General features: G+C 42.2%; 1 protein-coding gene across 1 annotated transcript; it reads left to right on the top strand.

Moving 5' to 3' along the window:
• Positions 1 to 786: 786 nt before the first annotated feature.
• On the top strand, positions 787 to 12,638 carry LOC144479281 (pleckstrin homology-like domain family A member 2). The gene is made up of 2 exons (XM_078197961.1): positions 787 to 1,398; positions 12,194 to 12,638. Exon 1 carries the CDS (start codon positions 987 to 989, stop codon positions 1,380 to 1,382), a length of 396 nt encoding a protein of 131 aa, XP_078054087.1. The 5' UTR covers positions 787 to 986; the 3' UTR covers positions 1,383 to 1,398; positions 12,194 to 12,638.
• The last annotated feature ends 257 nt before the right edge of the window (positions 12,639 to 12,895 follow it).

The raw sequence follows: 12,895 nt of genomic DNA, 5'->3' as shown, positions 1-12,895 counted from the left end.
AGAGTAAAAGTCATTCAGATATATAGTGACATGGACAGAATAACATGAAAACAGAAACATGCAAAATGAGATTTGGCATCAATTTAGTTGGGGCGGCAGAGTGGTTAGCATTGCTGTCTCACAGCGTCAGGGACCCGGTTTAGATTCCCGGCTTGGGTCACTGTTTGTGCAGAGTCTGCACATTCTCTCCGTGTCGGCGTGGGTTTCCTCCAGGTGCTCCGGTTTCCTCCCACAGTCCAAAGGACTTGCTGGTTAGGTGCATTGGTCATGCTAAATTCTCAGTGTACCCGAACAGGCGCTGGAGTGTGGCAACTCAGGGATTTTCACAGTAACTTCATTGCAGTGTTAATGTAAGCCTACTTGTGACAGTGATAATTAAACTAAAATAATTAGAGAGATTAGTGGAAGCAGAACATATCATTGTAAAATTCTTCCTAAAAGCAGAACACATGATTGTAAAATTCTCCCTAAAAGTGGCGAGGCGCTCACACAACATTATCAACCCCAGATGTCATATCGCCACGTTTCATTTTGTTAATATCGGGGATACTGACATGTTTTGAAATGCTGTGTTGGGGAGACGGGGTTATGGTGACGTTAAAGACTAAAGACGTGTGTGTGTGTGACACTTTTTCAGAAACATAGCAGCATATAAATATGTTCCCAATCCTGCAGTGGCGGGGTAGTCCCCCCTCCACCATCACCCAGTATGCCCAACATGTTTCCTCAATGATTCAGTGGCGACGTGGGAGGATCGCCTTTGATCTCAGTCAACGTCAGGAAGGAGGGCTGGGCGAAGGGATACAGAAATGAATAAAAAGCCATCTGGGCATGTTGTAACAGATTCCGGCAAAGCGAGACTAGCACAGATTAGAGGAGAGGCGAGAGAGAGAGAAAAATGAACTAGAGAGATTCACCATCCCAAGTTCTGAGCTGTTAACATTTACACTGAGGGGGGGAGAGAGTTGAGGATCAAGCCAGCCAGCATGCCTGCGATGAATGGGCAAACGGTGCTGAAGGAAGGGCTGTTGGAGAAGAGGAGCGACGGCTTGCTGCAGTTGTGGAAAAGGAAAAGCTGCGTGCTGACAGACGAGGGACTGTGCATCTACGACCCGAAGGCAAGTCGCTCCAAATGCAAGGTGCTGCCCTTCGACAACATGAAGACGGTGGACTGCGTGGAGAGGAAAGGCAGATATGTCTATTTCACCGTCGTGATGGCCGACAGTAAGGAAATTGACTTCAGGTGCCTGGAGGACACGACGTGGAATGCGGAGATCACCCTGGGCATGGTGCAGTTCAAGAACCGCCAGGCCATCCAATCCGTGAGGTCCCGGCAGCTGGCTCACATCTGCACGCCCACAGCCATCAGCACAATGTCCTGATCCAAAGACACCGAGGGTGAGTGAGTCCCGCAAAGCCTCCCTGACTCTCTGGCAGTATCCAGACCTTACTGCTGCTGTTTCCCACTCAAGTGGAACAGTGGTCAGCACTGCTGCCTCACAGTGCCAGGGACCCAGAGTTGATTCCCGGCGTGCGGAGTCTGCACGCTTTCCCCCTGTCTGCATGGGTTTCCTCTGGGTGCACCGGTTTCCTCCCACAGACATGCTAGTTAGGTGCTTTGGCCATGCTAAATTCTCCCTTAGTGTATCCGGACGGGTGTCAGATTCTGGCCAGTAGGGGATTTTTCACAGTAACTTCATTGCATTGTTAATGTAAGCCTACTTGTGACACTAATAAATACACATTAAACATTAAACCCACACTTCATTTGCCACTTATGAAAACAAGATGCTCATGGCTAAATGTTCACTGAACTTGAACAACAGGCTTGATCGTCATGCCTGGTAGTCCCTGACAGTTTAAAATAATGCTGCTTCTTTCACCACTGAGTAACTGATTCACACAGGACACCATCATCCATGGACACCACCATTCATACATTACTGTATGATATGAAAGAGTTTGAATTTAGTATCCGTGCCAGGGTGGCACAGTGGTTAGCACTACTGCCTCACAGTGCCAGGGGCACAGGTTCAATTCCAGACTTGGGTGACTGTCTTGAGTGGAGTTCGCACATCCTCCGTGTGCCTGCATGGGTTTCCTCCGGGTGCTCCATTTTCCTCCCACATTCCAAAGATACACAGGTTAGATTGACCATGCTAAATTAAGAAACGTAAGAACATAAGAAATAGGAGCAGGAGTAGGCCATCTAGCCCCTTGAGCCTGCCCCGCCATTCAATAAGGTCATGGCTGATCTGAAATGGATCAGTTCCACTTACCCACCTGATCCCTATAACCCCTAATTCCCTTACCGACCAGGAATCCATCTATCCGTGATTTAAACATATTCAACGAGGTAGCCTCCACCACTTCAGTGGGCAGAGAATTCCAGAGATTCACCACCCTCTGAGAGAAGAAGTTCCTCCTCAACTCTGTCTTAAACTGACCCCCCTTTATTTTGAGGCTGTGTCCTCTGGTTCTAGCTTCCTTTCTAAGTGGAAAGAATCTCTCCACCTCTACCCTATCCAGCCCCTTCATTATCTTATAGGTCTCTATAAGATCCCCCCTCAGCCTTCTAAATTCCAACGAGTACAAACCCAACCTGCTCAGTCTCTCCTCATAATTAACACCCCTCATCTCTGGTATCAACCTGGTGAACCTTCTCTGCACTCCCTCCAAGGCCAATATATCCTTCCGCAAATAAGGGGACTAATACTGCACACAGTATTCCAGCTGCGGCCTCACCAATGCCCTGTACAGATGCAGCAAGACATCTCTGCTTTTATATTCTATCCCCCTTGCGATAAATTGCCCCTTAGTGTCACTAGATGTGTAGGTTCAGAGGAATTAGTGGGGTAAATATGTGGGGTTATGAAGATGGGGCTTGGTAGAATCGGTGCAGACCCCTTCTGCACTGTAGGGATTGTATGATTCTAAGATCTGTCAGTGTATAATAAAAAGCAATGTGGTATTTCGTTACTCTGGATTGGGGACAGTTTTTGCTAAGATTTGTTTCACATATTCTGAACCCCTGCTTTTAATAAGTGGGTATCAATTCTAATGAAACAAGTCCAATTACTTTGCACTGTAAAAGACTGCTGCTTTGGGCATTTGATATCAATGACAGTCAGAAAATAGTAACTGCTACAAGTCTAGAACTCCGACTTTTCCCAGTAAGGAAATGTTAAAAATATTCATAAATGACTTTGAATAGTTTGAATTGACTGTAAACATCATATTCATAGAATAAAATCCGTACAGTGCAGAAGGAGGCCATTTGGCCCATTGAGTCTGCATCAATTCTCCGAAAGAAACCGAGGCCCACCACCCCTCACCCCCCTATCCTGGTAACCCAGTGCAATTTTATCATGACTAATCCCCCTAACTTACTCTACTTTGGACAATAAAGGGCAATTTAGCATAGTCAATCCACCTAATGTACACATCTTTGGACTGTGGGAGGAAACCGGAGCACCCGGAGGAAACCCACGCAGACACGGGGAGAACATGCAAACTCCACACAGACAGTGACCCGAGGCCAGAATTGAACCCGGATCCCTGGCGCTGTGAGGCAGCAGTGCTAACCACTGTGCCACCGTGCTGCTCCACTGTGCCACCGTGTCGCCCCTGATGATTATTGAAATCATTTTTGACACAGACACAGAAGTTGATGTCAGGACAGATGACCAAGGTTGGATTAAAGAGCTAGGCATTCAGGATCATCATAAAAAAGTGGGGAGAGAGAGACAGACAGGAGGCTTAAGGAGGATATTCAGAGCTTATGGCCAAAGGGGGTTATTTGCCCTATTGAGTCTGCACTGACTATCTGACAGACTACCTTACCCAAGCCCTTTTCCTCATCCAATCCCTGTAATTCCATATATTTATGGCTAATTTAACTAACCTAGACCTCTTGGGACACTAAGGGGCAATTTGCATGGCCAATCCATCTAACCTGCACATCTTTGAGCTGTGGGGGGAAACCAGAGTACTCAGAGGAAACCCATGCAGACATGGGGAGAATGTGCAAATTCCACACAGACACCTGGAATTGAGCCCGGGTCCCTGGCGTTTAAGGCAGCAGTGCTAACCACTCTGCCACCGTGCTGCCCATGGCTTGCTGTGAGAGAGGTGACAGAAATAGGGAGGGGCAAGGCTATGGAGAGATTTGAAAATAAGGATGAGGCAGGGGACTGGTGAGGGTCAGCAGGCACAGGGATGATTGGGGAACAGGTTTTGGGGTGTGTTAATGTATAGGTTGCAAGTTTTTTAATGAACACCATTTGATATCGAGTGGAGAATGGGAGGCCAGCCAGTCAAACATTACAACATTAGGAGCAACAGCAGCATGCATGAGGGTTTCAGCAGCAGATGAGGCAGGGCTGATGTTCAACAATGTTTCAGTGTGAAAGGAGACAGTCTTGGTGATGGTGTTGATATTATAGCCTAATCTTAGGGTCAAACACAACTCCGAGATTGTGAATGTTCTTGTTCAGTTTCAGACTTCAGGGAGATGATAGCGTAATGATAATGCCATTGAACGAATAATTCACAGGCCCAGGCTGATGCTCTGGGGCTACAGGTTCAAATCCCAACATTGGACCCGGTAGAAATTCAAATTCAATGAATAAAATATGGAATTTGATGTTAGCATCCGTAGCATTAATGAAACTAGCATTAGTTGTGATTAAAAACCTGTCAGGTACACTTATGTCCTTTAGGGAAGGTAATCTATCATCCTTAACAGGTGTAGCCTACCTGTGACTCCAGATCCACAGCAATATGGTTGTTACTTGTCCTCTGAAAATGGCCTCAGAAACCAATTAAAGGTAATTATGGATGGGCAATAAATGCTGGCCTTGCCAGTGGCATCCACACCCATGGAAAATTTAAATAAAAGCTGCCAGGCATGGAAATGATAGACAGGAACCAGGAACCAAGTTTGTGACAGGGACAAAAGGTGGTGACTTTAATTGGCGGGCACTTATGCTCCATCCAAAACTGGGCGTTAGGCAATTGATGTCAAGATTGATTTCTAACATTTGTTTTATGTAACATTCATCCTCACTTTGGTTGCAATCTAATGTGTCCTGCCATCACCTGAAACCCCTAATTAGATAGCAATGTTTTAAGTAAATCTTGTGTCCAATATTTCACATTTAAATAAAGCACTGAGTACTAAAGACTGAGAAATTGCTTTACCCTATATATCTTATTTTATTAACTATTGAATGTAGGTTCTGAATTTCAATTGTTTAATGCAATGGTGCAATAAGAGTTTGCACTTTAAAAGATATTTGCTTTATAATTGTGCTGTACAATATTAGGAACAAACAGGTCCACCATTCATTCACCTCATTGTTGCTTGTGGAATGTTGATGTGCGGAAGGTGGCTGCTGTGTTAGCTTACAAATATAATTCATTGGTTATGAAATGCACTGGGGCATCCTGGGGATGTGAAATATGTCATATAAATGTAGGCTTTTATTTAATATACCAATATGAACTTCCTCTGCTATTTAAACACAGGTACTAAATTAATTAGAAAGAGAAGTTAAAATTTCTAATGAAATATTGAACAGAAGAATTTTATACCAAACGCTAATATATTTATTATGAATATCACATTGGACAAGTTCAAGATGTCAATTTATTTTAATATTGAGAAGAATAGGGGCACTAAAACACAATTCAAATGATAGGGAAATCATTCATCAAAGCAGTAAATGCTATAAGCTACGCAGTGCTTCTTTTCCTGCATTTCCTACTTTTTTCCTACTCTTTTCCTGCATTTGAAACCATTAATTCACATGGAACAAACTGTGCATTTTGCATGGAGTGACTGGTATGCAGAATCCCATTTTCTGTTGCTGTTGATTCAATTTTCAGCAATTTCACATAGTAGCAAAAGTGAAATGCTACAGATGCTGGAAACCTGAACCTGAAGCAGAAAGCACTGGAAAAAGCAAATCTGGCAGCATCTGTGGAAAAATAATGACCTTTCATCAGAACCGATCACCAATTAATCTGGTTTTAGACACTTCTTTATATGTTTTCTTTCCCAACAGATGAAGGTAATTTTGCTGTCTAAGAGTTCATAGAAATCCATTATGAAAAATGTAATTTAATTATGTCCATCTAAATTATTTTGCATATGCATAGGGTTACAGATGCACCTTTATCTGTAATATTTAGGGTATTATTTATACAGATCTAGAAGGGTACTTTAATAATAGGAGCGTAATGTGATTTGCTATTTAAACCCAAGGAGCATCTTAATTTTAACTGAGAATAAACTGAAAATTCACCTGTTCTAATGTTTTAGATTCATCTCAATTCTGCACAATTGTTCTGTGGTGGCGTCAGCTCTTCAGTATCTCACCTAAGTGGCTACTCCCTAATATGAGCACTGAGACAATGGATAGAACTCATTACAGTTGTTGAGACCACTGCTAGCACCACTGAAGGCAATTGCATGACTTTTGTAACTTCCCGGTGGTCAGCCCAAACAAGCCTGGCTTGTTTATTTTACAGTCAGCTACACAAGTTGAGGATAGGAATTGGAAAATCATGTTGCAGCTGCATAAGACTTTGGTTAGGCTGCATTTGGAGTATTATGTACAATTCTGGTTGCCACATTACTGGAAGGATGTTGATGCATTGGAAAGCGTACAGAAGAGATTTACCTGTATGTTGCCTGGTTTGGAGGATATAGACTATGAAGAAAGTTTGAACAAACTTGGATTGTTTTCATTGGAGCGTTGGAGGGTGAGGTGGGATCTGATAGAGGTTTACAAGATTATGACAGACTTGGATGGAATGGGTAGTCAGAATCTTTTTCCGAGAGTCGAAGGATCAATTACTCGGGGGTGTAGGTTGAAAGTGAGAGGGGAAAAATTTAAAAGTGATGTAAGGGGCAAGTTTTTCACTCAGAGGGTGGTGAATGCCTGGAACGTGCAGGAGGTGGTGGAAGCAGATTCTATGGCGTTCAAGAGGCATCTGGATAGACACATGAATAGAAAGGGAATAGAGGGATATGGACCACGTAGAGGCAAGAAAATATTAGATTAGAGAGGCATCTGTGTCGACACAGACTTGGTGGGCTGAAGGGCGGGGAGGTGACCCCTGAGGGGCTCTCACTTCTGGTTGGAAGCGCCCGGGCGGCCGGGCTCGACCCGCTCCGTGGACAGTGGCAGGTGGGGAGTTTGACTGGGGCGGTACACCTGTCACACCGTAACGCAGGTGTCCTAAGGCCAGCTCAGGGAGGACAGAAACCTTCAGTGGAGGTTCTTTGTTCTTAGACGTGATATACTAGGGGTGCAGCATGAGCCTCATAATAGAAAAGTTAACATCACCTTCAAACTGTTCATGAGTGCTGTGTGAGCCACCATAGTCAGACCTGATTCTGTCCTTATTAAATATCAATGACAAAAGGTGAAACAACCCTCATTGTCCATTAGCTATGAACAAGGGGTACCCAGGTGTAACATGAACACACGCAATGGAGCCAAATTATTCCAGGACTAAAATAGTTCTAATTTTAAGCAGAAAGCCACCAGTTCTACATCATTTAACTTTGGACAGATTGCATAATTGCAAGGTAACGTCTTTGATGTTGCATACAATAGCTGCTTTAGCACTTAAATCAATCAGATAACACAATATTAAATTAGTACTAACTGGTTTCTTTGTCAATTGTTGGTGGGATACACACCCATAGTTATCCTGCAATAGTGCTTCGAGTTCCTCCCTGTAATTATGTGTTATTGACATTGTGTGTCATAATAGCTTTTAGTCATATTGTACTTTTACATTAATAGATATGTAGGGATATGGGTATCACTGAAGCCAGCAATCTGGTGTTTCAGATGGTCAGCTTCATTGAGATCTGAGTAGGGTCAACCATGATGGGTATGTCTCCAGCCTCAGTGCTGGGTTTGGATTGCTTTGAGTGTGGCTGAACATGGAAACAGATTGGCAATATTAGCTCCATAATTATATTTCCCAGCATGAGTCATATTCCAATTTCATTAATCAGTATTGTGCAGGATGAAAGGAAATAATCTGTGTATAGGTGGGATGCTTGGCAGAATGGCTTTTATAAACTTGCGACTATTTTCTGTGGCCCAGGTTCTTGAAGGTGCCCTAATTCATACCTCATTACTCTGCCTACTTTTGCTACCTAAACAAAACAAAATGTTTTCGACTAGGGAGTAAAGTATTATGATTCATCAGGAACTAGTTTGCCACTTCCAGGCTGGACGCATTGGGTGGGATTTTATGGCCGTGCTCAACCCAAAACTGGAAAATTCTGCTCGAGGTCGATGAACTTTTGCATTGTCAGTCCCTTGCCCGGTACGATTCCCATGGTGGGCGAGATGGGAAAATTCCCCCCATTATCTCTTGTTAATCATAGAAATGTGTATACTATCATCTGAATTCTCTACTTGCAAGTTGCTACATGGAACAACTATTGAGTTTGTGGTGTAAATGTTCACCCGTGCAATTATAGAATCCATAGAATCCCTACAGTGGAGGAGGCTATTTGGCACATCGAGTCTGCACCGACCACAGTCCCACCCAGATCCTATTCCCGTAACCCCTCATATTTACCCTTCTAATACCCTTGACACTGGGGATAATTTAGCATGGCCAATCAACCTAACTCACACATCTTTGGACTATGGGAGGAAACCGGTGCACCTGGAGGCAACCCACGCAGTCACAAAGAGAATGTGCAAGTTCCACACACACAGTGACCTGAGGCCAGAATTGAACCCAGGTCCCTGGCGCTTTGAGGCAGCAGTGCTAACCATTGTGCCACCATGTCACCAAACTATGATAGCAAAAAACCCTAATGTAAATAAGTTGCCACCTGACATAGCGAAAATATTATTTAGCAATTACATTAAACCTGCATTTCTTTTGTTACCTTTGATGACCCAGACTTGATGTTGTGCCCAGTAGTATCTAACACACAAGCCTGAACTTTCAGACGGCAGCATTTCTTTACGGATTTCAAATGAAATACGTTTTGGTTCAATTCTCTGATTGTAGCTTACAGCATTAAAATGCTATGAAATCTACTGTGAATCATAGGCTATTAAACCAGCAGTAACTGTGTTCATAGAAACCCTACAGTGCAGAAAGAGGCCATTTAGCCCATCGAGTCTGCACCGACCACAACCCCACCCAGGCCCTACCCCCATATCCCTACATATTTACCCGCTAATCCCTCTAACCTACGCATCTCAGGACACTAAGGGGCAATTTTAGCATGGCCAATCAACCTAACCCGCACATCTTTGGACTGTGTTGCAAAGCAGTATAATACTCTTATGTAAACATAATGTGGGATTGATTCCATTTCACTAGAATAGCCAAATTTCTTAGAGTTGTTTCTCGAAGGATAAACATTTTATCTATTAAAGAAAATGAACCTACAAATTCCTATTGATGTCACTGGGATGAATGCTTCATGTATTTGCTAAATATTATATGGTTCATTATCTTGGAAGCATTTACTTATGTTAAAATAAACAAGTTAACACCTGTGTTAGAATATGGGACATAAATGTCAAATGAATACATCAGGGTTCAAGTACAGATTTTGGCAACAGTAATTCTTAGGTTAATACGAGTACACAGTTATATAAAGTAGGATTCCAAGTACATTATTAAAACTTACAGGTTAAATCCATTACTCACTCATTTCAATCTTTTATTGTCTATACCTCCATCAGAGGCACCATTCAAACTTAAAGGAGCTGCAATATTGATACAATTTCGACAATCATCTTTGAATTTCGCATCAGTAACAAAACTGTTACTATCATTCAGTCGGAGCTTTACTGAGACTGGGAGTGAAGCATCTTATTTGGGAGATATAGGAGATCAATCAATGCAACTAGCCTCTCTGTACATGATCTGAGTTTGGATGCTACTGTCTCTGGATGACAAATGGGGGAGGTAATTCCATTTCCCGAACCATCATTGATCACCCTGATATGCGCACATTCAAAATAATGCTATCTAATTGATTTATTCACAAGTTGCCTTGCCCGTTACACGTCTGATGTAATCAGAGCACAATGTCAGCCAGCAAAACATTGATGTAAGCTTTACAGATCAAGGGGTCTTGCTTCATTATCATTACCACATCGCGAAACCTGAATGTGCTAATATGATTAAGCTTCCTTTTTGTGTTTTAATCTGTTTCATTTCTAAATTTAATACATTAATATGATAAAGACAAACTAAATTGGTCAAAACAACACAGGACTGACTTGGAGAAAGTATACACCAGTGTCATCCTTTAAAAGCAACGTGTTACTAGATTTTTATTCAACATGCTTAATATTGGAAGCATTGATAGTTAATATTTAACCATGGTTATGCATGCTCTCGATGGTTTTTTTCAAATTTCTGTCCTACTGAACTTAGTAAGACTTCGCTGTACTTGCGTTAATATTTATTAGCTCAGATTGATAACATGAAATAGTTGAATGTAGGTCATTGCGAAGACAAGGGGAAAGTCTCACCAGAGATTTGTTGACATAATATAAGCAATTAGGGTGATCCCTTGAGGACCTGCCGCCAGTGTAATCTTGCTAATAATGAATGTGGTTTACAGAGAGGGCTCTAACTTTACGGTATAACCCTGATTAGCCGACTTACTTTCACCATAAGCCAGGCTATGTGCTATTAGCGTAGCCTCATAGATTTATCACTCTGGAAGTACGGGAATGCACGTTCTTTACCAAAATAAAGCAATACTAATCCCAAATTCTTTTTTAAATTCGTTCATGGGGTTGGGCAACCACTGGCAAGGCCAGCATTTGTTGCCCATCCCTAATTGCCCTTGAACTAAATGGCTTGCTCGGCCATTTCAGAGGACGATTAAGAGTCAACCGTATTACTGTCGGTCTAGAGTCATGTAGACCAGAACAGGAAAGGATGGCAGATTCCCTTCCCTAAAGGGCATGAGTGAACTGCATGGGTTTTTTTTTGCAAAATGAAAATAGTTGTCGTGGTCACTATTACTGAAACTAACTTTCCATTTCAGATTTAATGAATTGAATTTACCAGTTGCAGTGATGGGATTTGAGCCCATATCCCCAGAGAACTATTGTGGGTCTCTGAATAGCGAGAGCAATGACATTAAAACTACACCAGCAGCTCACCCAAAAAAGATAATAAGATGTTTAAGACACAGTGTGTCTGATCTGGTGATGTAAATTATGTGTTACAGTATAAGTCAAAATAAATAACCTTGAATTATATTGTATTTGATGCTTGAATACATACTTATCTGACAAATTCCTTTTTTTTGTTTGAGCTGTTTGAATTAAGTAGCAGTAGCAATAAAGGCACTACAATTGGTCTTTGGTTAGCAAAGGCAAAATTAGCCCAATTTGCACCCCCAACGCTGTCAAGTGACATCCTGACATCTGCATGTGCGGGTTTTGGGCAAGGGCAGGATCAGACTCAGCTACTTTGTCCTCCCATGACTACATAGACTGTTACTGTTTACTACTGAAGACTGCACATCAATGCTGCTATACTTGGCTGAGTTACTGGCTGGGTGCATGAATGCACATGGGACCATATTCCAACAATGAGCCAATGGGTACAGGAGGAAAAGAAAGGGAAGAAAACTGGTGAAGGGAAAAATGTCTGAAATGTCCTTGTTTAATGGGCGGCACGGTAGCACAGTGGTTAGCACTGCTGTCTCACAGCACCAGGGACCCGGGTTTGATTCCCAGCTTAGGTCACTTGGGTCTATGCGGTATCTGCACGTTCTCCCCGTGTCTGCGTGAATTTCTTCCAGGTGCTCCGGTTTCCTCCCACAGTCCGAAAGACAAGCTGGTTAGGTGCATTGGTCATGCTAAATTCTCCCCCAGTGTACCCGAACAGGTGCTGGAGTGTGGCGACTAGGGGATTTTCCCAGTAACTTCATTGCAGTGTTAATGTAAACCTACTTGTGACACTAATAAAGTTAAAAAAATAGTGTGTCTGTGACACTTTTCCTGGTTACATTGAGCTATTCGGTTTATATGTCTTTGCATTCTCAATGTTGTGAGTGTAACTATTGAAATAATATAAATTACCTTCAAATGTTTTCTCTTTACTCCCATAAATTCTTGTTTGACGTCCACCTTACATTTCATAACACATTTCTTTTGCCCCCTAGGTATCATTGATATGCAAAAGCGATGAACAAATCTTGACCTGCTACCAAACAATGCTGAATGGGACAGGATTGATTTTGTGTCTGCATCCATCATAAGAATACACAACAATTCAACCAAATGACAATCATGACTCAAAGTGGATGTACTTTCATGAGAAGGACTGTATTATAATAATCTAGAGACCTGATTCATTATGCACAATACGCTTCTCAGTCTTAATTTTTTTTTCTTATTTATTAAATGACCAATACTCGCTGTAGGAATGACTTCATGAAAGTCTTGCATTATGCGTGGTAAATTACTGATGCCTATTTTATTTATTGAGATATATTGTCTTTTCAATGCTTGACATTGTGGTTTCACTCTGCCAAATGGGAAGCCTTGCAATCTGTATGAAGATTGTTCTTGTCTGTTAACCTGTAAATAAAAATAATGATGAACATGGACTGATTTTGTATTTGATAGGACAAAGCATCACACAATACTGCACCAAGAAGACTTTTTAAATTAGGATGGTGGGCTAAAGATTATAATACAGGGCACTAACAAGGATAAAGAGGGAAGAGAAGTCAAGACAAAACAAAATGTCATCACTCAGTGATGTTGGGTTCGGTTGTTCAAAGCTTCAAGAAGTGCAGTAGATGAAGCATCAGAGAGCACTCACTTCACTGCAATGGGAAGGCACAGTGAATTGCACAAAG

Source organism: Mustelus asterias, chromosome 25, assembly GCF_964213995.1.
Source record: "Mustelus asterias chromosome 25, sMusAst1.hap1.1, whole genome shotgun sequence".
NCBI lineage: Eukaryota > Metazoa > Chordata > Chondrichthyes > Carcharhiniformes > Triakidae > Mustelus > Mustelus asterias.
This window is presented reverse-complemented; position numbering and strand designations above follow the sequence as displayed.